Source organism: Ascaphus truei, chromosome 1 (genome assembly GCF_040206685.1).
Source record: "Ascaphus truei isolate aAscTru1 chromosome 1, aAscTru1.hap1, whole genome shotgun sequence".
NCBI lineage: Eukaryota > Metazoa > Chordata > Amphibia > Anura > Ascaphidae > Ascaphus > Ascaphus truei.
Genome location: NC_134483.1, coordinates 4,372,902 through 4,394,270, shown reverse-complemented (window position 1 = coordinate 4,394,270; position 21,369 = coordinate 4,372,902). Strand labels below are relative to the sequence as shown.

Genomic DNA, 21,369 nt, shown 5'->3' with positions numbered 1-21,369 from the left:
TGAATAGCCAAGAGACGGAGGTGGCATACCTGCGCATGTCCCTTGGCAGATACAGATTTCCTGCTTGCCCGGCTTCCCATACTGGCTTTGCCCTGATTGGGTGCTGAGAAAGTTCCTACGCTGTGATTGGCTGTAGTATTTTGAGAATGGAGTCCAAAATACTATAAGAAACCCCCTAAGCCAATCAGATTTGAGATTTCCAGCACTAGGAGTGAAGCAGGCTCTTCACCCTCCACTCGTGCATGAATAGCAAGGCACCCGGCTTCAGTTTTTCAGCTCCGAAAAGTTTCTAAGTCCCACTTTCAGGGACCAAGTTCTCAGAAACGAACATGGCGGTTGCGGCTGGGATTTTATGCCGATTTCGGTCCAGGGAATGGGTGGTAGCTCCCGGTCAGGGGAAAACTCTTATTTAAAGTTCCGTGCAGGTAGAACAGTCTGTCCCAAGTAAGTGTGTTATTTCAGCTGTATTTTGTGTTTCACTTTGTGTATGCCAATTTAGAGAATAAATTAGAATTTATTACCTGTTTGCTCAATGAATGACCCTGGTATAAAAGGTGTACAATAAACCTGGTCTCCCGTGACAACACATATTTTGAATTTTAAAGTATCTAAATGCCGTTACTCAAAGTATTTCATTCAATCAAAATCATAAAAACCAAATGACCATTTCAGTGACAAAACGCAAAGAAGATTCCCTTAGAAAGCGCGTGCTCGGCACACACGTCGTGTTTTGTTTAGTTTTTTTCCTCAGGGAAGGATTTTTAGTGCTGTGAGATTTTGAAGTGTGAGGTTCACTTCAAATAGAAGCCAACCATTAATGTTTGGTATTTTGCTGGGATATAAATGATCAGCAGTACATCTCTGCACAGCTCACACTGCAGGGATACACTGAGCACAGTGCTGCCTGTGAGGGCTTCTCTGCCTTAACCTAAGTAGGATAGGGGGGAGTAATGTACACGGGGATAGGGGGTTGGGGGGAGTTGCTGCACTCACTGTCCCTTCTCCTCAGTCAGTCTAATTGAAGCACCTCTTGTTTCTGTGTAGTTTATACTTGCACACCAATACATTCCGTTTCTGAATGGATGCGCAGTGCATTAACCCAGAACAAAGGTCACATCAACCCACTGACCGTGCAATCACCCCCAAACTTGTCTGTCTCTCTTTCCAAGCCAGTTGATTGAGGTGAGGGGGTTGGGGAGGGGTTTGACGGGGAGGTCGTTGCCAGTGTTGCTCGCTGTCTCCCCTTCTGATTTCCTTTGGACGCTTGATATCCAGCCCCCAAACTGCAACTCCCAGAAGGTGCACGGGCGCTTCTGTGCATGCAGGGGGCGCTGGACACTTCGGCACATGCGCAAGCGCAAAATTTGTCCGAAAATGTCAATTACACTCTACAAATGTGCAAGTTCAAACAGAGCCCAAATATATACTTTAAAGTTTTGTTTTAATATACAAAAGTAGTAGTGCTTAGTTTACAGAAAAAGATCATTGCATGAATATACAACACATACAATACAATAAAGGCAGACAGGTTTATCAAATAAAAAAAGACGCAAACAGAATTCCTATACGTTACAAACATGTATAAGCTTTCTCCTCACAAGGGTACGGAGTTGAGAATATGAGATTTCACGTGTCTGGTTCGCATAAAACACTCTTGGATAAAATCTAATTCCTACACCCAGATGCTTGTAAAACCTTTCTTGGAAACACACTGAAACCCCAACTTTGGGCCTGTCCTTACCCAGAACTTTCATCAATCTCTCAATTACATTTTTACGATGAAAAAAAAAATATTTTTTTTTTTAAATCCCAAACTTGCTTGAATATATAAAACGTCTCATATCTTTATTTCTATAATAATTTAAATAATGTGATTCATATTAATATGTTCAGACGAGTTTGCCGAATATCACAAGACTATTTGTGACCGGCATGCTCCTAAGTGTGAGCGACAAACGCATATCTGTCCCTTACAACCTCATAATCATGAAGTCATAATCATATGATTCAATTAATCAAAACCTTTACAAAGATTCATCTGTCATTCTTGTGAACAGGTGTCAGCCCCGTGACACTGTATCGCTCTGATGTTTAGGTACTGTATAACTCGTTTGATACTGCTTAATTGCTGTTGGAACCCCGTTCTTGAGTACTGATCGATAGCTTCCTCTCCTTGTGCAGGGCGCATTGCTGTGGGAACTTTGCAATGTACCTTTCTGCTATTTATGCTGTTACTATTTCCTATGACATAAAGCACAAGGATACATGTAACTACAATGAAGCTTTATTGCACATTATGCATGTGATAGACATTGCGTGCTGATGTCCTGGCACAGCTTGTGTTTCACTAAAGTGTTGGGATTGCCCACATGTCTACTAGCCCTGTTGCCCAGTCCCTAGCCCTATTGCCCAGTCCCTAGCCCTGTTGCCTAGTCCCTGTGCTGCCTGCTATGTTTTTTAACGCCTTTCCACTCACGGTGATTTCTGTCTCATATCTTAAGTGATCTCTTTACTCTGGCAATTTTCCTCGCTCATTTTGAGCATAATATTGACTGATACACTAAAAAAACACCCTTAGATCTCTTTGTTAGTGGACCTCAAGGCTCTGATATAGGGCCCTTACATCTCTCTATATACGCTCTCACTGGGCGACCTCATTACCTCCTTTGGATTACACCTGCAGTCCAGTCAGAAATCTGGGTGCCCATTCTCTGCCTGTCGAGCTTAATATGGTCAAGGCTGAGCTACTGTAATCATCTCAATAAAATGAATAGTAGGTTAATTATTCAATCCTCAAATTCCTCTTTACATTTAGCAGTGATAGTAAAGGGACATGATCTATTAATTAATATTGCCCCTCTTCTGCATTTTCAATTGCAGCTGAAGAAATACACATTTGATATTCACTTAGCTAACAGCTTTATATGTTCATCATGTAAATTGTGGTTCTTGTAGTAGTGCAATGTCGGGATGTTGACTTGTAAGCGCCGTCAATGCTCTTCTCCTCTTTATGGGAAAATTCAAACCTCTTACATTAAATGAAGTGATCATTAACATGCCTTTATGGTTAGGGAATGTGATCCCTGATTACACGTAATCGAGTTGATGAAACTCTGAAACCATGGAAGGAGCACCCCCCGCACAGTGCATCACTGCAAGTCCTCCGGCCCAATCCTATGCAGGGCCTCTAACATACACACACTTCCTTTTTTCCTCACACACGGCAATAACAGGGCAAACAGCAAATAAACAGTAGAATTAAAAGATTTAAAAAATATAGATCGTTTGTTGTTCCATACCTGCCAGGTATAAGTATGGAAAGATACCTCCTGTACACCTATGAAAAGCACTCTTAATGTACACTACGAGCATTGAAAACATTAGGGGAGGAGTAATAAGGGGATAGGCTGATTCAGTTGCATTACGAATAGTAAAGAGTCACTACCCCATTCATACTTTTATAATGTAGCAATGGATGATAATTATTACATGCTACATTTTACACAATTCCTTTTGAAAAAAGATGGAAGGAAAGTCTTTATGTGTGAATAAGCTGGGTCTTTAAATGAAACCTAATGTGGCAAGCTCTCCCCTTTGGGTACCCGCTCTGGGCTTTCCCATGTTCCCCTTACTTCCGATCACACTACGGAGAGGGTGAGGGCGTTCAGCAAGTGCCAGGGGCGTGCGGGAGCAGGGTGGGCGGTCCAGGGAAGCACGCGCATGTGCATGGCGTCAGGGGCAACAGTGGCCAGCGAGGGTGTGTTGCGCATGCGCAGAAGATGCAGGGCAGAGGCAGCGAGTATATGATAGGCTCCGCATGGGGAACTACAACCCCCAGCAGTCCCAGAGGCTGCAGTCACATGCTGTGTATCCACAAATAGGGCTGCAATGATTCTCCTGCTGGACATAGATACATTTTCGCGCTCTGGGAGCACGCCAGTCTACGGAGGGAGCTGAAGCTGAGAGGTAGTGTCCAGGGAGCTGTGCTTCCCTGGACTAGGCCTAGCTTAGCCCCCTCAGGTCCAAGTTAGGCCCTGAGACCCACTAAATTGTGGCTGCTGCAGGGACAGGTCCCTTAAGACAGGGACACTGCCCCATTAGCTTCTATAGTGATAGGAATCTAGCCAGGATGTGGCTGCTCTGGCCTTAAATGATATGGGACCAGATCACCCATCTAATCCAAGAGACATTGTACATGGGGGTACAATCAAAGTGGGACCCACCCAACGTAGAGGCGGAGGTGCTGCGGTTCCTCGCTCCGGATAAGTGGATCCTTTTGTTACGATATGCGTGCCCGGGTGTGGACAAACCCAGCAGATACCCAACAAAGTGCACCAACTCACCTTCACACATTAGTGGGCAGCGCTGTACCACACATTGGGTGGGGCCCCCTTGTTGACCTTGTGGACATTGGGATGGTTGGGTGCCCAAGGGTCCCTAGGTACTTTGGGAGGTACAGTCGTGCGAGGCCTGGTGGGTAGGCTGTAACTGTGTAAGTGGCGTTAGTGTACATGTGGAAGGTTTCTCCCCTGCATGAATCCTCTTGTGTTTGCGCAGGGAGCTTTCACTCCTGAATGGTTTCCCACACTCTGTACATGTGAAAGGTCTCTCCCCTGTGTGAATCCGCTCATGGATTTGGAGGCATTGCTTCAGAGAAAACCTTTTCCCACACTCTGTACATGTGAAAGGTTTCTCCCCTGTGTGAATCCTGTGGTGTTGGAGGAGATTGCCCTTCTTTATAAAGCTTTTATCACACTCTGTACATGAGAAAGGTCTCTCCCCTGTGTGAATCCTCTCATGGTCGTGGAGGTAGCTCTTCTGAGAAAACCTATTCCCACACTCTGTACATGTGAAAGGTTTCTCCCCTGTGTGAATCCTCTCATGGATTTGGAGGATTTTCTTCTGAGAAAACCTTTCCCCACACTCTGTACATGTGAAAGGTTTCTCCCCTGTGTGTATCCGCTCATGGATTTGGAGGCATTGCTTCCAAGAAAACCTTTTTCCACACTCTGTACATGTGAAAGGTTTTTCCCCTGTATGAATTATCTGGTGTTCGAGGAGTCTGTACTTATGTAAAAAGCTTTTCCCACACTCTGTACATGTGAAAGGTTTCTCCCCTGTGTGAATCCTCTTGTGCTCGTGAAGGTGGCCCTGCATACTGAATTGTTTCCCACACTCTGTACATGTGAAATCTTTCTCCCCTGTATGAATCCTGTGGTGTTGGAGGAGATTGCCCTTCTGTGAAAAGCTTTTATCACACTCTGTACATGTGAAAGGTTTCTCCCCTGTGTGAATCCTCTCGTGGATGTGGAGACTGGACTTGTGTGAAAAGCTTTTCCCACACTCTGTACATGTGAAAGGTTTCTCCCCTGTATGAATAATCTGATGTTTGAGGAGGTTGTTCTTAGTCCTTAACCGTTTCCCACTCCACTTCTGCTCATCATTCAGGCAGTTTTCTAATAGATAAAAAAAAAAACACAAATGTTTTTCAACATGTAAATCAAATTATTGAAAGCAAATTACTAATAAAAGACACTGTGCTTTGAAGAATTTAGTTCATCACTACTTACTTGCCCAGGACATACTTGAAAACGAGAGGTAACTCTCAATGTATTACTTCCTGGTAAAATATTTTATAAATAAATAAATACTTAACAAAACGGTCTCTTACTCCATTCCCATGGCTTTTACATTGTGGCAATAAAAACGAGTATTGGAGCGCTCCCTAAATAAAACACTAGTAACAATTTAAGGACCCAAAAAAACAAATGGTATACTGGCCCAAATGAGGTGGTGCTGCTCGACAGAGAAAGGATCTTCCCTTGATCCTTGTGGAATATTGACAGACGAAAATTGTAGAGCGCAATCAAAAAAAGGGAATAAATAATCAATCTATTAATGCTTATAGTCTGCTGCCAATGCAAAGACAGAACCAATCAATAACTGTAATAGCAGGGATGGAGGAAGGGAGGGGAGGGAAAAGAACCAGGACAGGGGAAGGTGCTGAGAGGAATAAATATAATAGCACTCTCACGGCCGTGTACAACGAAGCAAGAATGAGCCTGCGGCTAGCCAGAGCACGGGATTTTAATTGTACGTCTATGTACGCACTTACTTTGTGTAATTAATCAGACTGTTACCCATTCACGGTTACCTGTCATCCTATTGTGGCGCGGTTGGAGACTGCCAGAACAGCAGCAGTGAGGAAACTCAGACAGCTGTCCATAGATGTGTTGTGATTCTCACTCACACACAGCTGTGTGAGTGCTATTATATTTATTCCTCTCAGCACCTTCCCCTGTCCTGGTTCTTTTCCCTCCCCCTCCCCCCCCTCCCTGCTATTACAGTTATTGATTGGTTCTGTCTTTGCATTGGAAGCAGACTATATGCATTAATAGATTGATTATTTAACATTGTGCCCCTTGATATCTAGAACAGCGGTGCGCAAACTGGGGGGTGCGAGACTTTATCGGGGGGGAGGGGGCGGGGAGTGCAGCGGTTACAGAGGCCTCGCGCTTAAAGCGCAGGGCCTCTGTAAATGTACTCACCAGCTTCTTGTCCACGTGTCTTCATGGCAGTGCAGCGTCAAATGACGCCCGTTACCATGGCGACGTGACGTCACATGACCCCGTGGGTCACATGACCCCGTAGCGTCATTTGACGCTTCGTTGAAGGTAAGGGGGGGCGCAATCGAGCAGCAGAGCAGGAGGGGGGGGGGGGGGTTTGTGCACCCCTGATCTAGAGGACCCCATTCACTTTCGTGGTTGTTCCCAAAGACCTAACATTTTTTTCTAACAGCTCATACAGTGAATTAATATTGATACATAGATAATCAATACAGTAATAAATACAAATTATCTAAGTGTACATGTACTTTACATCCTCCAAATAATTATTATATCATTATTAACATTGACATTGTCCATGAGAAGTAAAGTTAAGGAACGCCTGGTCTATCATACTAGTGAGTTAATTATATCAACTTTGAGACATTTTTATTACCACGGTATTGCTATTGATATATTGCTCAACCATACTCTGAACAAGCAAATTATTTCTCACCTGTATGCATCCTGTGGTGTCTGAGAAGGCTGCTCTTCCGAGAAAATCTTTTCCCACACTCTGTACATGTGAAAGGTTTCTCCCCTGTGTGAATCATATCATGGTCATGGAGGTTGCTCTTCCGAGAAAAACTTTTCCCACACTCTGTACATGTGAAAGGTTTCTCCCCTGTATGAATAATCTGATGTTTGAGGAGGTTGTTCTTAGTACTTAACCGTTTCCCACTCCAGTTCTGCTCATCATTCTGGCAGTTTTCTAAGAGAAACAAAAAAGAAAAAAAACAAATGTTTTTCGACCTGTAAATCAAATGACTGAAAGCAAATTACTAATAAGACACTGCACTTTGAAAAATTTACTTTACCACTACTTAACAAAATGGCCTCTTTACTCTATTCCCATGTCTTTAACATTGTGGCCCCATGATATCTAGAGGACCCCATTCACTTTTGTGGTGGTTCCCAAAGACCTATAATTCGATTCTAGCAGCTCATAAAGTGAATTTATATTTATACAAATATAATTTGTATTTATTACTGTATTGATTATCTAAGTGTACATGTACTGTATATCCTCCAAATAATTATTATATCATTATTAACATTGACATTGTGCATGAGAAGTAAAGTTAAGGAACGCCTGGTCTATCATACTAGTGAGTTAATTATATCAACTTTGAGACACCATTGGATAATGTTTCACTGGGAATTTTTGTTTGCCTTCCTCTAGATCAAAATGCTGTAAATACAAATATAGGAGAAGTATCTGTAACTTTAGTATTGGTGGAACTTGGACATATAGTGTGATTTATGTTCAACAGCCACGCTGAAGTGCGGTGTAAGCACTTTGTTGTCCTCACCTGAACTGAGGCATGGTCAAGCTGAGCCACACGGACTTCGTTTGTGCTCAGACGGATTATTTGTGTTGTTGCAATTAAGTGCATGGCCGGCAGGTGGAGCACCGAAAATCTTCTCCTATGATACTGTGAATGCTACAGTTTAGTAATAACCTAACAGGAGTCCAAGGAGCAGATAAAATGTACACCTCACTTTGTCTAATAACCTTGTACATCTGTACTGTAGCAGTTTCACACTATTAAAAACCACTATGCATTAACCTAATCTGTCTCATTACTTTGTGTTGTAGTGTACATGGCATGGGCCATGGCGCTTTCCTTATACAATACCGGCTAAAAGTTATGCCTATAGGATATATAGGGAGTATATCGTTGAAAAGTACCCATCATACGAAAAAACGCCAAACCAAAAAGGCTGGAGGAATTCTATTGGACACAACTTAATCATTAATGATTGCTTTATTAGAACTCTACGTCCTGGCAAGAGGGATGGCTGCTGGGCACTGACGCATCATGGATGGGTATGTTCAATGATGGAGGGGAGCGGGAGAACTCCGCGACCACGGGAGTAATGCAGCAGGAGGGGTATTGGCCGTTGCGGCGACCAGTCCGTTCACCCCCGAAATACTGGCATTGATTACTAAGTGGGGGGACCGGGCAACCCAGGAGGAGCGGATGAAGTTCCTAACTCTGGTGGTAAGCCGACCCGCTTACCCCCTCCCTGTACACGGGGACCGGAATGCTCCCCAGCTGAACCATCACAGCTTCTCCAAATTTGTGGAGGGTACCGACCAGATCGACAGCTTCTTAAGGAACTTTGAGATGCAGTGTCGCCGGTACAAGGTACCTCCACAGGACCGGGTCATGCGACTTGAGAGCTTGGGTGTTCGACTAAAAGTGAGAGCTTGTGAGAGCTTGGGTGTTCGACTAAAAGACCAAGACTCACCAGGAGGCAGCAAGGCTCGCGGACGACTACATCACGAGCCGAGCCCTGATCAACGCCAAGGCAGTGGCCAAAGCCAAGGGGGTCTGCACCACTCCCAGGTGGACTACAAAGCCGCCAGCGAGCATCAGTCCACCCAAGACGGGAGAGCTCCGGCACGAGTGACGGTGCTACAACTGCAACCGCACCAGTCACTTCAAGCCGGACTGCCCGGAGCCGCTGCATTCCAGCGGACCCCATCAGGGGCAACGCACCATAGCTGCAAGGCCGGTAGCCCGAGTACGGGTGGCCTCCACCAAGGATCCCAGCCCAGTCATGGAAACAACCCCCAGCGGGACGTCCCATGGAGAACCTGCCCTGGTTTCCTCGGTGCCCACAGCAAGGAGCGACGGACATCCCACAGCACCAGCGGAGCTGCGGGAGAAGGCTGGCTGGAGCAGACACCTCACCACGGTCACAGTCGGTGACCGGCAAGCAGTCTGCTTGCTGGATTCAGGTGCTGCGGTAACCCTGGTATGACCTGATATGGTACGACCAGAGGAATTGCTCCCGGGACGCAGATCACAGTGGCGGACGGAGAGCCACGATTTTTACAAATTGCTCGAATCTTTTTGGATTGGGGGGAGGGACAGGGTGTGCGGGAGGTGGGGGTTTTACCCGGTTTGGATGCGGTGGTGCTCCTCGGCAACGATCTGGGTCCGATGACCTGCACCTACGATCGGGTACAAAGACCCGCTGCGGTTGCGGCAGTCACCCGGAGCCAAGCGGCGGCGATGGCAGCGGCTCCAGTCCCCCTGCAATTGGGACCAACGTTCGCGGAGGTCTCTGAGGAGACTGGAGAGGTAAGCCAGGCTTAGTGGCAGACTCAAACCGACTTACTGTTTCCCCTTACAGTACCCCAATCCCCCGACATAGACATGACCGGGGGGTGGCCAGAATTAGGGACCCAGTTTAGGGAGGCAGTGAAATCAGACCCCAGCCTGGCCAGTATGAGACTTCAGGTGTCCGAGTCTCAGGCAGGGGAGGGCGCTGATCACTGCCTATGGCAATGGGGACTCCTGTATAGAGAAATGGGGATCCCGGGGGTAGAGGAGGGGTTGACCGGTAGCCGACAGCTAGTAGTTCCCCAGGGGTACCGACAGCAACTGTTACAGGTAACCCACTGTATTCCGTTAGCGGGACATCAGAGGGTCACTAAGACGAGAGCCCGGCTATTGCAGCGTTACTACTGGCCGGGGGCGTCCCGGGATGTGGGCACTTTTTGCCGCTCCTGTGACGCCTGCCAGCGGGTAGGTAAGGCGGTCAACCGTGTGAAGGCACCCCTGAACCCATTACCGGTAATAGGGGAACCCTTCCAAAAGGTAGCCATTGATATTGTAGGGCCCCTTATGATTCCTAGTAGGTCAGGGAAGCGCTACATCCTCACGGTGGTGGATTTTGCCACCCGGTACCCTGAGGCGGTAGCGCTTGGCACCATTGACGCCAGGACAGTAGCGGCGGCGCTACTGAACATTTTTCTAGGGTAGGTTTCCCTAGTGAGATCCTAACCGATCAAGGGTCGCAGTTCATGAGTGAACTGTTACAGTGTCTTTGAGATGCATGCGGTATCCTGAAGCCAGGGTCACGAATGGTGTATGAATGATTCCAGGTAGCTTAACTCGTGTCTCACCTCTTCCAAAGCACAAACAAGTCCTTTTCTCTTTCTTGGTTTTATTGAGGGAAAACACAGGGAGATAGGTGCTTGTAGATGGAGTGTGGGGAGAGAGGGCTTCTCTGTCTGCTGTGCAGTGTATCAATAATGAGACAGTGTAAAACAAAAAGGCCTTGCTGGGGTGATAGCAGGCAGTTACTCACTCAGAGTCCAGGGTCAAAAGGAAATGAGGAGTAAGGGTCACACTAGATAGGAAGTGGGACTATACTAACTGTCAGCAAGGACAGGGGGGTAGGAATAGCCCACTCTCAGCTAGGAGAATATGAGCTGCAGGCAACCAACACAGGCTGTGTAAACGACATGTTGCAATAATGTTGCATTTTACATACAGCGTTGCTGCTGGGACAGGGGAAACTGACAGGCAACTAAAGAAGGGAGAAATGAATCCCATAACTAAAGGGGAAGACAGAGGAATATGGAATCTAGTTCCAGGACACTCCCCGTCTGGTATCTGGAGATACCACTATTTTAGGTATGTGTGGAACATATGTGCAATACAACATAACATGCAAACTCATGTCCACATAACGATGGGATACCGTCCGGTACCACCAGCTTAAGTCCTTGCCATCTCGGTAAGGTAGGTGAATGCACAGCTCTAGGTTAGCTTGATGCACCACAATGTCTCTCAGAGTCCATAGAACTGGTAGCCAGTTCTTCTTTGTGATAGTCCGATTTTGGCATTAGGAGGATAGTCTCTGTGATAGGTCTCAAAAAAGTCTTAACGACCCCGTTCTGGGTCACCCGAACTTCCACTTTGCGGACCCTTTCATCTTCGCTTGGGAAGGTTTTGATTATAAGTCCCATGGGCCACTCGTTTCTTGTTACCTGTTTGTCTTTCAACAAAACCACGTCTCCTACTTGGATGTCCGGTTTAACCGTTTGCCATTTATGGCGTTCTTGGAGTGTCACTAGATACTCGCGTCTCCAGCGATCCCAAAATGTGTTAGCCAAGTGCTGCACCTGTCTCCACTGTCGCTTGTACATATCTTTAGAGTGGAAGCCTTCGACTGGGGTGGGGATGTTCCCTACTTTCTGGGTTAGCAGCATTGCTGGCGTCAAAATACTTGGCGATTCTGGATCCGTTGACACTGGAATCAAAGGCCTAGCATTGATTATCGCTGATATTTCGGCCATGAATGTGGTTAACACTTCGTGAGTGAGTCGAGTCAGGTTGCTTTTTAGCATCATAGAGTCCAAGATACGCCGGACTACCCCGATCATGCGTTCCCATGCTCCGCCCATGTGAGAGGAGTGAGGAGGGTTGAATGTCCACGTGCACTCTTGGTCGCGCAAGTATCTTTTGATACTATTGTCTCTATTATCTTTAGTGTCTATTTGTAATTCCTTACATGCTCCAACGAAATTGGTACCACAATCGGAGCGTATTTGTTTAACTGGTCCTCTGACTGCAAAGAACCTTCTGAGGGCATTTATGAAGCTTGAAGCATCCATAGATTCTATAACCTCGATGTGTATCGCTCGCATACTCATACAGGTGAAGAGTACCGCCCATCGTTTGCTGTTTGCTAGTCCGCCCTTAGTTGTACGCGAGATGACCATCCAGGGCCCAAATACATCAAGTCCTACATGGGTAAAGGGGGGTTCTGTATTAAGTCTGTCGACAGGTAGATCCGCCATCCTTTGGTCTTGGCTTTTGCCTCTCAGCATTCGGCACCTAACACATTTGTGGAGATTACTGGCCACGCACCTTTTCATGCCAACGACCCAAATGCCCGCCGCCCTAATGGCGCCTTCGGTGAAGTGTCGTCCCTGATGCATGACTTGTTCGTGGTAGTGGCGCACCAACAAAGTGGCGATGTGATGCCGGCCAGGGATGATAAGAGGGTTGCTTTCCTCCCTGCTCAGTTGAGACTTATTGAGGCGGCCTCCTACTCTCATGAGGCCGTCGTTGTCGATGAAGGGATTCAACTTCCAAAGTGGACTGTTTTTGTTAACACTCTTCTTTCCGCGAATGCAATTGATCTCTTCCGCATATGTTTCCCTTTGAACATGACTCAGAACAGTTTCCTTAGCCTTTGTAATTTCCTCTACGGTGCGCAGCTCTTTGCAGATGTGCCAGCCGTGGCAACCGGTAGTTTTACCGTCTGGTGTCTGGCGGAAGGAGGAGGCTATATGCCCGAGATGGGCTACTGTTCGCAGAAGGGCCGTCCACTTTGAGAAGCGTTGGAATCGATGTGATCCGAATGCGTTTTTGTGCGATACATTGGTGAGTACCACGGATACTTGTGGGGGCCTTATCTCCGTATCCTTTTCGGGATCCACGAGTTCAAAATCGTCAACTGGGGTTGGTAGCGTTTCCGCAGGCTGCGCAAGAAACATTGGTCCTGTGAGCCACGACGTATTCTGCAGTTGAGATGCGGGTACTGATCTGGTGGCGTGATCTGCGGGATTTTGCTCTGTGGGCACGTGGTGCCATTGTTCTGGTTGGGTTGACTTCCTGATTCTTTCTACGCGGTTAGCTACGTATACGTAGAATCTCCTTTTCTTATTGTAGATGTATCCCAGTACCACCTTGCTATCTGTGTAGAGTTTGACGGCATCTGGTTTGCTGTCCATCTCATTCTCGATAAGCTCCGCCAGTTCTACTGCTAGCACTGCACCACACAGCTCGAGTCTGGGTATAGTATGGTCAGGTTGTGGCGCCAGCTTAGCTTTGCCAAGGATGAACCTGATGTGGCAACTTCCATCCACGTCCGTGGTTTTTAGGTAGGCCACCGCTGCTATAGCTTTGGTGGAGGCATCTGAGAACACGCAAAGCTCTTTGCTGTGTGCGGCGGTGAGAGATATAGGTGAATAGGGGCGTGGGATTTGAAGTTGCTCGAGGGCCTTCAGGGAGTGTTTCCACGTTTCCCACTCTTTCCGTTTTTCTGGAGGTAGTGGGGTGTCCCATTCCTGTTTTTTGAAGGACATTTCTCTGAGGAGGGACTTCCCTTGTATAGTGACAGGAGCCACGAATCCTAGCGGGTCGTAGAGACTGTTAACGGTGGACAGGACTCCGCGACGTGTGAAGGGTTTTTCTTCGATGGCTACCTGGAACGTAAAGGTGTCTGTTTTAAGATTCCAGCTTATCCCCAGGCTCTGCTGTATGGGAGGCGTGTCGGTCCCCAGATCCAAATTCTTGAGATCTGGTGCTTGATCATCTGCGTGAAACGCCTTCATCACTGTGGCACTGTTGGAAGCTATTTTGTGCAACCTTAGGTTGGCCTTCGCTAACATCTTTTGTGTCCTCTTGAGTAGATCTACGGCTTCTTCTTCGGTGGGAACTGATTTTAATCCGTCGTCCACATAGAAGTCTCTTTCGACGAAGCTCCTGGCGTCTTTCCCGAACTCTGCTTCTCCGTCTTGGGCCGTTCTTCTGAGGCCGTAGGCTGCCACTGCAGGTGATGGGCTGTTCCCGAAGACATGTACTTTCATGCGGTACTCCGTGATTTCTTTTTCTACGTCGTCATCTTGGTACCACAGGAATCTTAGGTAGTTACGGTTGTCTTCTCGCACAAGGAAGCAGTGGAACATCTGTTGAATGTCTGCGGTTACGGCGATAGGTTCCTTGCGGAAGCGGATCAGCACTCCCAGAAGACTGTTCGTCAGATCCGGCCCGGTGAGGAGAACATCGTTTAGGGAGACTCCCTGATGCTGAGCGCTGGAGTCGAATACCACTCGGATTTGGCCAGGTTTCTGGGGGTGGTAGACGCCAAACGACGGGAGGTACCAGCATTCTTCGCCTTCTTTCATTGGGGGCGCCGACTCTGCATGGCCACTGTGGAAGATTTTTTGCATGAAGGCCACAAAGTGTTCCTTGGTCTCCGGTTTCCTTTGTAGGTTACGGCGGAGCGAAGCGAGCCTAGACATAGCATGGTCTCTGTTGTTTGGGAGGCGTCTTCTTGGCGAGCGGAAAGGTAGTGGGGCCACCCAACTGCCCAATTCGTCCTTGAAGAGCTCCTTATCCATTAACCTCAAGAATTCTTTGTCTTCCATTGATGGCGCCTGTTTGTCGTCGTCCTTTGTTGTCTGGAACACTGTACTCCCTAGGTCATTGGGGTATTTTCTTGCCACAGGCGCGTCTCCGTAGTTCCTTTTGGTCTCGAGCTTCTCGTGGACCTGAAAGTGGTTCGGACAAGGTTTGAAGTGGGATATACGACCGTTCTCCAACAAGTTCGTCTGTAGGGCGCCTACGTTGTCGGGTCCTCGTATCCTGTCTATGCATACTTCTCCAACTACCACCCATCCTAGATCGAGCCTTTGGGCGCTTGGGCCGTTGTGGTCCCCATTTCGCTGTTCGCGGATCTTGTGTGCTCTCATGATGTCTCTGCCAAGTAGCAGCAGGATCTGGGCATCTTCGTCTAGTGGTGGGATATGATCGGCAATGGTTTTTAGATGGGGATGGTGTCGCGCCACGTCTGGCGTGGGGATCTCAGTCCTATCTTCCGCCATGTGATTGCACTCGATGAGTGTGGGAAGGGGCATGCTCACTTTGCCGTCTATTGAGCATATGGTGTAGCCATTCACCGCGGCAGCGGCGGCATTTGCAGCGGCGGCGGTAGCAGCGGCGGTGGCATTGGCGGCGGTGGCATTAGCAGCGGCATTGGCAGCGGCGGCAGTGGCAGCGGCATTCTGCTCCTCCTCTTCTATGCGCGCTCTTTCTGTCCTTACGGCTGCCTCTCTGCGACTATATCCGGCCCTGGCACGTGCGGCCTCTGCTGTGGCTCGCGCCTTGGTAGCGCTAGCGCTTGCGCTAGACGCGTGAGATTGCACTGATCTTGCTGACCTTGATGAGTGTCTGGATATGCTTGAGCGCTGCGATGCAGTTTCCAGCAAAAGGTCTTTTCTCCTACTCTCGGCTTCCGTGATGGCGGTTTGCGCAATGCCATTACGTTCTAGGTCAATTGCCTTTTGAAGGTCGCGCTCTCGTATGCTATCTTCCGTGTTAGCTCTTGTTAGATAGGTGAAATATGCCTGTGACAGTGCTTGGTAGCGTGAGTGGTCTATCTTCAATTGGGTTATTGCCTGCTCGAGCTGTTGTACATAGTTACCGGTGCCGGCGACATTGCCTATCCCAAGTGTGATGGTTTCCCAGGCCAACTCTAATTTAGCGCGGTGCGCTTCAATGTCATTCTCATATTTCTCGCGGGCCTTTTGTGTCAGTGTGACTGCCCGTTTAGGCCTTGCGCCTGCCTGCGCCTGTTGCAGATGCGCAGCGGTCTCTGTGTCTGAGAGATCGCTTTCCTGCGTGATGTCTGGTGAGGCTCTGAGTTCTGCCATGCTGTAGGTGTGTGTAGGCCTTTGCCAGTGCGTGTGGCGTGCGGTCTTTTACCTTGTCAGCGATGGGCGTCTGTCTCAGATGATGCCGAGCGGTGTCCTGCAGCGTGCAGCGTTGGGGTAGCTGTACTTACAGGTGTCCGTAGGCTCCTCACTGTGGGGCTGAGCAGCGGGTGGACTCAGACAGAGAAAAAGGCAGTTAGGTTTGTGTGTACAGTCTGTTTGCAAAGCTGCTGCCTTGTGTGCAGGGACTATTCTGTATAGCATAAAGTCTTTGAGTAGTAGCTGCTGTGTGATTCCCCAACACAGGTCTTTGTTTTACTATCCTGAAGCCAGGGTCACGAATGGTGTATGAATGACTCCAGGTAGCTTAACTCGTGTCTCACCTCTTCCAAAGCACAAACAAGTCCTTTTCTCTTTCTTGGTTTTATTGAGGGAAAACACAGGGAGATAGGTGCTTGTAGATGGAGTGTGGGGAGAGAGGGCTTCTCTGTCTGCTGTGCAGTGTATCAATAATGAGACAGTGTAAAACAAAAAGGCCTTGATGGGGTGATAGCAGGCAGTTACTCACTCAGAGTCCAGGGTCAAAAGGAAATGAGGAGTAAGGGTCACACTAGATAGGAAGTGGGACTATACTAACTATCAGCAAGGACAGGGGAGTAGGAATAGCCCACTCTCAGCTAGGAGAATATGAGCTGCAGGCAACCAACACAGGCTGTGTAAACGACATGTTGCAATAATGTTGCATTTTACATACAGCGTTGCTGCTGGGACAGGGGAAACTGACAGGCAACTAAAGAAGGGAGAAATGAATCCCATAACTAAAGGGGAAGACAGAGGAATATGGAATCTAGTTCCAGGACATGCGGTGTACAGCACCGGCGCACTACCCCTTACCATCCAATCAAACTGAATGGGACTGCCAGGGACCCCTGCTGTGTTAATCCTATGGGTCATTAGTCAATGCAGAAATGCCTTAAACTTGCCTTAAACTAGCCAGGTTGCCCAGAATGTAACCGGGCTAGTTTAAGGCAAGCTTTAGAATACTCGGTGTCTCGTCTGTATGACCGGAATGCCCGAAGTAGGGAATTCATCCCAGGTCAGCAGGTGCTTGTTCTCAAACCCACTCGGGAGAACAAATTGATGTCTGCCTGGTCGGGACCGTATCAGGTTATCCGAAAGGTGAATGAGTACAACTACGTTGTACAGGTAGAGCCTGAGAGGCATAAGACCTATCACATTAATATGTTGAAGGGATACAAAGCTCAGAGTATGGGAGCGGTGATGGCCATTTGTAGCCCACCGCTGGAAGATCCGGCGAGCAATGCTCTGCCTGATCTCCTAGGGGAGGCAAGGCAGGGAGGCACTGTAGAGCAGGTGGAGATAGGAGGTCAGTTAAGTGTGAGGCAGAAGTCAGAGGCCAGGGATATGCTAGAAAAGTATAGGGCTCTCTTCACTGACATGCCAGGGAAAACACACCTCACAGATCACCCAGTGCTCACAGGGGACCTGCGACCTCTGCATAAGCACGCTTACAGAGTGTCAGCAGAGGTCAAGACGAGTATAGAGAGGGAGATAGAGGAGATGCTGACCCTAGGGGTAATTACCCCGTCCCAGAGCCCTTGGGCTAGTCCAGTAGTCCTAGTTCCTAAGAAGGACAAGACCACACGGTTTTGAGTGGACTAACGCTTGCTCAACGCTGGGACGGTCTCAGATGCCTATCCCATGCCCCGCATGGATGAGTTATTAGATGACCTCGCGGGGGCAAGGTATCTGGCCACCATGGATCTGAGTAAGGGGTATTGGCAGATCCCACTGACCCTGGAGGCTAGGGATAAGTCAGCCTTCATCACTCCGAGTGGCCTCCATGAATTCCTAGTGATGTCATTCGGGATGAAGAATGCCCTGGCTACCTTCCAACGCCTGGTCACCCGTTTACTGGAAGGGATGCAAAGTTAGGCAAGGGCTTATCTAGATGACATTGCTGTCTTTAGTAATTCCTGGGAATCCCATTTAGGACATGTAGCTGCGGTGCTAGACAGGATTAGGGAAGCTAGTCTTACCTTAAAATCCACAAAGTGCATGATAGGGATGGCCGAGGTCCTGTACTTAGGGCACAGGGTGGGTGGAGGTCATCTCAAAGCAAAGCCAGCCAAAGTAGAGGCTATAGTCCAGTGGCCTGTTCCCAGAACCAAGAAACAGGTTATGGCATTCCTAGGCACCACAGGGTACTATAGGAAGTTTGTCCCACAGTACAGTGCCGTGGCCAAACCCCTGACTGACCTGACCAGAAAGCGACAGCCTATGCTTATTACCTGGTCTCCTGCCTGTGAAACTGCTTTCCAGGCTTTAAAGACTGCCCTTGCCGGTGCCCCCATTTTGGCTGCCCCGGACTACTCCAAACATTGAAAAGGAGTGCTTGGCGATTGTGTGGGCACTAATGAAGTTACAACCTTATGTGTATGGGCGCTCTTTTACAGCCAATACTGACCACAATCCCCTGAGTTGGCTGCAGAGAGCCTCAGGAGAGAATGCCAAGCTGTTGCGTTGGAGCTTGGCACTGTTTGATTTCACTATCCAACACAAGAAGGGTAGTGAACACAGCAACGCAGATGGATTATCTCGTCAAGAGAACCCCTCTGAACTTGAGTTCTCCAACGGTGCCACCGGTGACCCTCTTCCTGTGAGGGGCAGCAGGTCGCAGGGCACCCATTGAGAAGGAGAGGTGTAGCGATGAAGGGGGTGTGGGCCCAGTAATAAAGAGGATACACCCCAAAGGGCTACCCTCACCATCGTATGGGAGGTGAGGGGTTAACTGTTATAATGCTTATTGGTGTTTTTATTCCCCTGCCTCAGTGCAAAATGTGTTTCCCCCCTGGTTACATGTATTTCCCCCCTTACAGTGTGTGCACCCCAACACATACACTGGGATCAGGTCGGGAGGGAAAGGGTGTATTGTATTAACATGTTTATGGCCCTTTGTTCCCATTCCCGCCTTTTCAATCCCCATTTGCAGCCATCCCATTGGTCACCTTTGGAGCTCCATGCAAGTCTATGGAGATTTCCATGGTTTTGGCCTGATATCAGAAAAGACCAGCAGGTGGCGCCCGAGAGGATGAGCGGAACTCCTCCATTGAAATTAATGGAGTAATGTCTTTCAATGGGGACTCCTCCAAGAACGAGTTGGCGGATGGCCAAACCTCAATCCCCGAAAGCTCGGCTTTTATTTGTACGTAAACCAAGAGCATTTCCGAACTCTGGACTTTTGAGTCATTAGGGAAGGAAGGGGGGTAGAAAAGGGGGACAGAAAGGGGAGAGAAAGAGAGTGGGTTATGTAGAAACCCTAGAGTGGTATCCTTGATCACCTGTGTGACCAGGAGTGTGGGCTTATGGCCCTTGGGAGACATCCCTAAGTACCCTGCATGGCTGTCGCCCCGAGGCACAGTCCGGAGTCCTCTAGGTTTTATAACAACTTCAACCTTTTTTTTATTATTAACTGAACGGATCAATAAGATCCACCAACATGAGGGAAACCCCACTCCTAACCTCTTTACATTTCCATCATAAATACAAAACCTGCGCACTGCGCCTTTTCTCTAGTCTTGAGGAACCTTTCAACTAGCTCCTCTGACACAGAAGAAGTGGGTGGGGGGTGAGAGGTCGAGGGGGGAAAGGGATTGGGGAGGGGTTGAACTTGGACAGACAGGGCTGGAAGCGTAGGGTGGGAGGTGGTGGGGAACGGGTGTGGGCAGGGGAGAGGGGGTTAAGAGGATTGGGATTGGCGATCTCGTTGTTTAGCCTATTAAGTTTATTTTCCGCCAAAGATTGTGTGGCTTCTATTACAGTACTTCTACTTTGAGAGTTTCAGTTCTCTGCGACAGCATGTTTAGGTCGAGTTTTAGTACATTTATTGTCCCGGCCAGATACTCCTGAAAGCCCTTTCTTATTTTTAAGAGTAGTTGATCCATGTACAGTATTCGTCCATGTATCCTTTAGTAAGCTCGTGGCCTGTATTTGAGAAAATGTTCCCTCTGCTGCGCACCAAAGTACTGTAGATGTAGGTAAGTAATGGTTGGTTTGATAAAACTTGGCTTTAATTTGATTTTACTCTAAAATAAATGGCATCATAATACAAAAAGTGCATACAATAGTGAAAATAAAAATCCAACACTAGGTATGTGAACTAATCAACCTGATTGGACTCGAATTCACAACTTAGGGTTAATGTAGTCAATAGTGATAGAACCACCTGTTTAAGGAGCATGCAGATCCCTTTTTGGCTGTGTGTAATTAACTGTTAATCCCGTAATGTGTCAAAAGAGACTAAATAAATACTCATAATAAGTGTAGACTGTTAATACTCCTATAGAACAGAACATAGGTTGTAGTTATGTAAATCTATATTTTGATGTTAATAATCAGTGGTTTCGAGGTAGTCACTGCACAAGGTAATCAGAGTCTCATGATGTAACAATAGAGGACATATAATGACTGGTCTACAATCCACGTTTAGGAGACATCTAATATAACCAATATATTTTATGTGGTAAGTACCTTCTGGTATACGTGGTGCACGGTTCAGAATATAAGAAACCGTTTGATCCCTGTAATTAGGGGAAATTACCAAATGTTCTCATAGAATAATAATGCTCAAAGAAAAAAAATGTATCTGTAAACCTCTAACAAAACCTCCCTGAACCAATTTAAATGCTAGTGCAATGGTGCCAAAATAAGTCTCCACAAGTATCTTATTCTCTACCTGATATTCCTCTTGCCTAGCTATTAGGTTAAAGTGACCTTTGGAGAAGAGTTGCTCCTGTGAGTGCATGTGGCGAGGAGAGGGTTAATCAGGCCTCAATAAAAGGTATTATACCCGGCTTATTAACCCCAACTCGCATTGGGAATGAAGGCGTTAAAAATATTTACACTACACTGCTGTATTTGCCCTGTCCCAGCCTTCTTAAGCCCCGTTTGCATTTATTCCTATTACAGCTGGCAGAGAATAGCCTGCAAAGTGTGCTTTAATCTTTTTAGGCCCAAGATGGTGTGGTGAGCGCCGTAGCCAGCGTTGATTGAAGAAGTGTGGCTGCGGTTTGGAGGTCTGTTTGAAGTATGGGTATCCATTTCTATCCATTCGACCTCGTAACCGCAAGTCAATTGAATAATTGGCTTGCGGTTAGACTTGAAGTGCTTTTACCGATACAATGTATCCGTACCTTGTTAGCCTGCAGAACTTGAAAGGCAGTAAGTCAATGGCCGTGAGAAGTAGGTCAATTGATGTGGGAAGTAGGTGAACTCGTGTCCCCACAAGAAAGCTGGTTCAATGAAGCAGGCTAACTCGCGAACGGAGGCACCCAGCACCCTGATTTTTGGTGTGCAAGTATAAATAAATAAAACATGCACATACAAATTACAGTTGTGGTACACCCAGAACATGATGTTTTAATAAAGTGGGTAATACTGTGAATTGAAAATGTACAGGCAGGAACTGTTTTCTGTAAGCCCGGGAAGAAATCCTTT

The 21,369-nt window shown here is 47.5% G+C and overlaps 1 protein-coding gene across 5 annotated transcripts in view; it reads right to left on the bottom strand.

Annotated features, from left to right (window-relative positions):
* Positions 1-1,424: 1,424 nt before the first annotated feature.
* LOC142468724 (uncharacterized) overlaps positions 1,425-21,369 on the bottom strand; it is a 31,917-nt gene continuing 11,972 nt past the window's right edge. For 3 of the 5 annotated variants that reach the window (XM_075575214.1, XM_075575303.1, XM_075575437.1), the window contains 2 exons: positions 7,063-7,317; positions 1,425-5,456 (listed from right to left, as the gene is read on the bottom strand). In XM_075575214.1, coding sequence (XP_075431329.1) covers positions 4,438-5,456; positions 7,063-7,317 — 1,274 coding nt within the window. In that variant the 3' untranslated portion in view covers positions 1,425-4,437. The remainder of the gene's footprint in view (positions 5,457-7,062; positions 7,318-21,369) is intronic. The other 2 variants (XR_012788873.1, XM_075575511.1) reach the window with 2 other exon arrangements.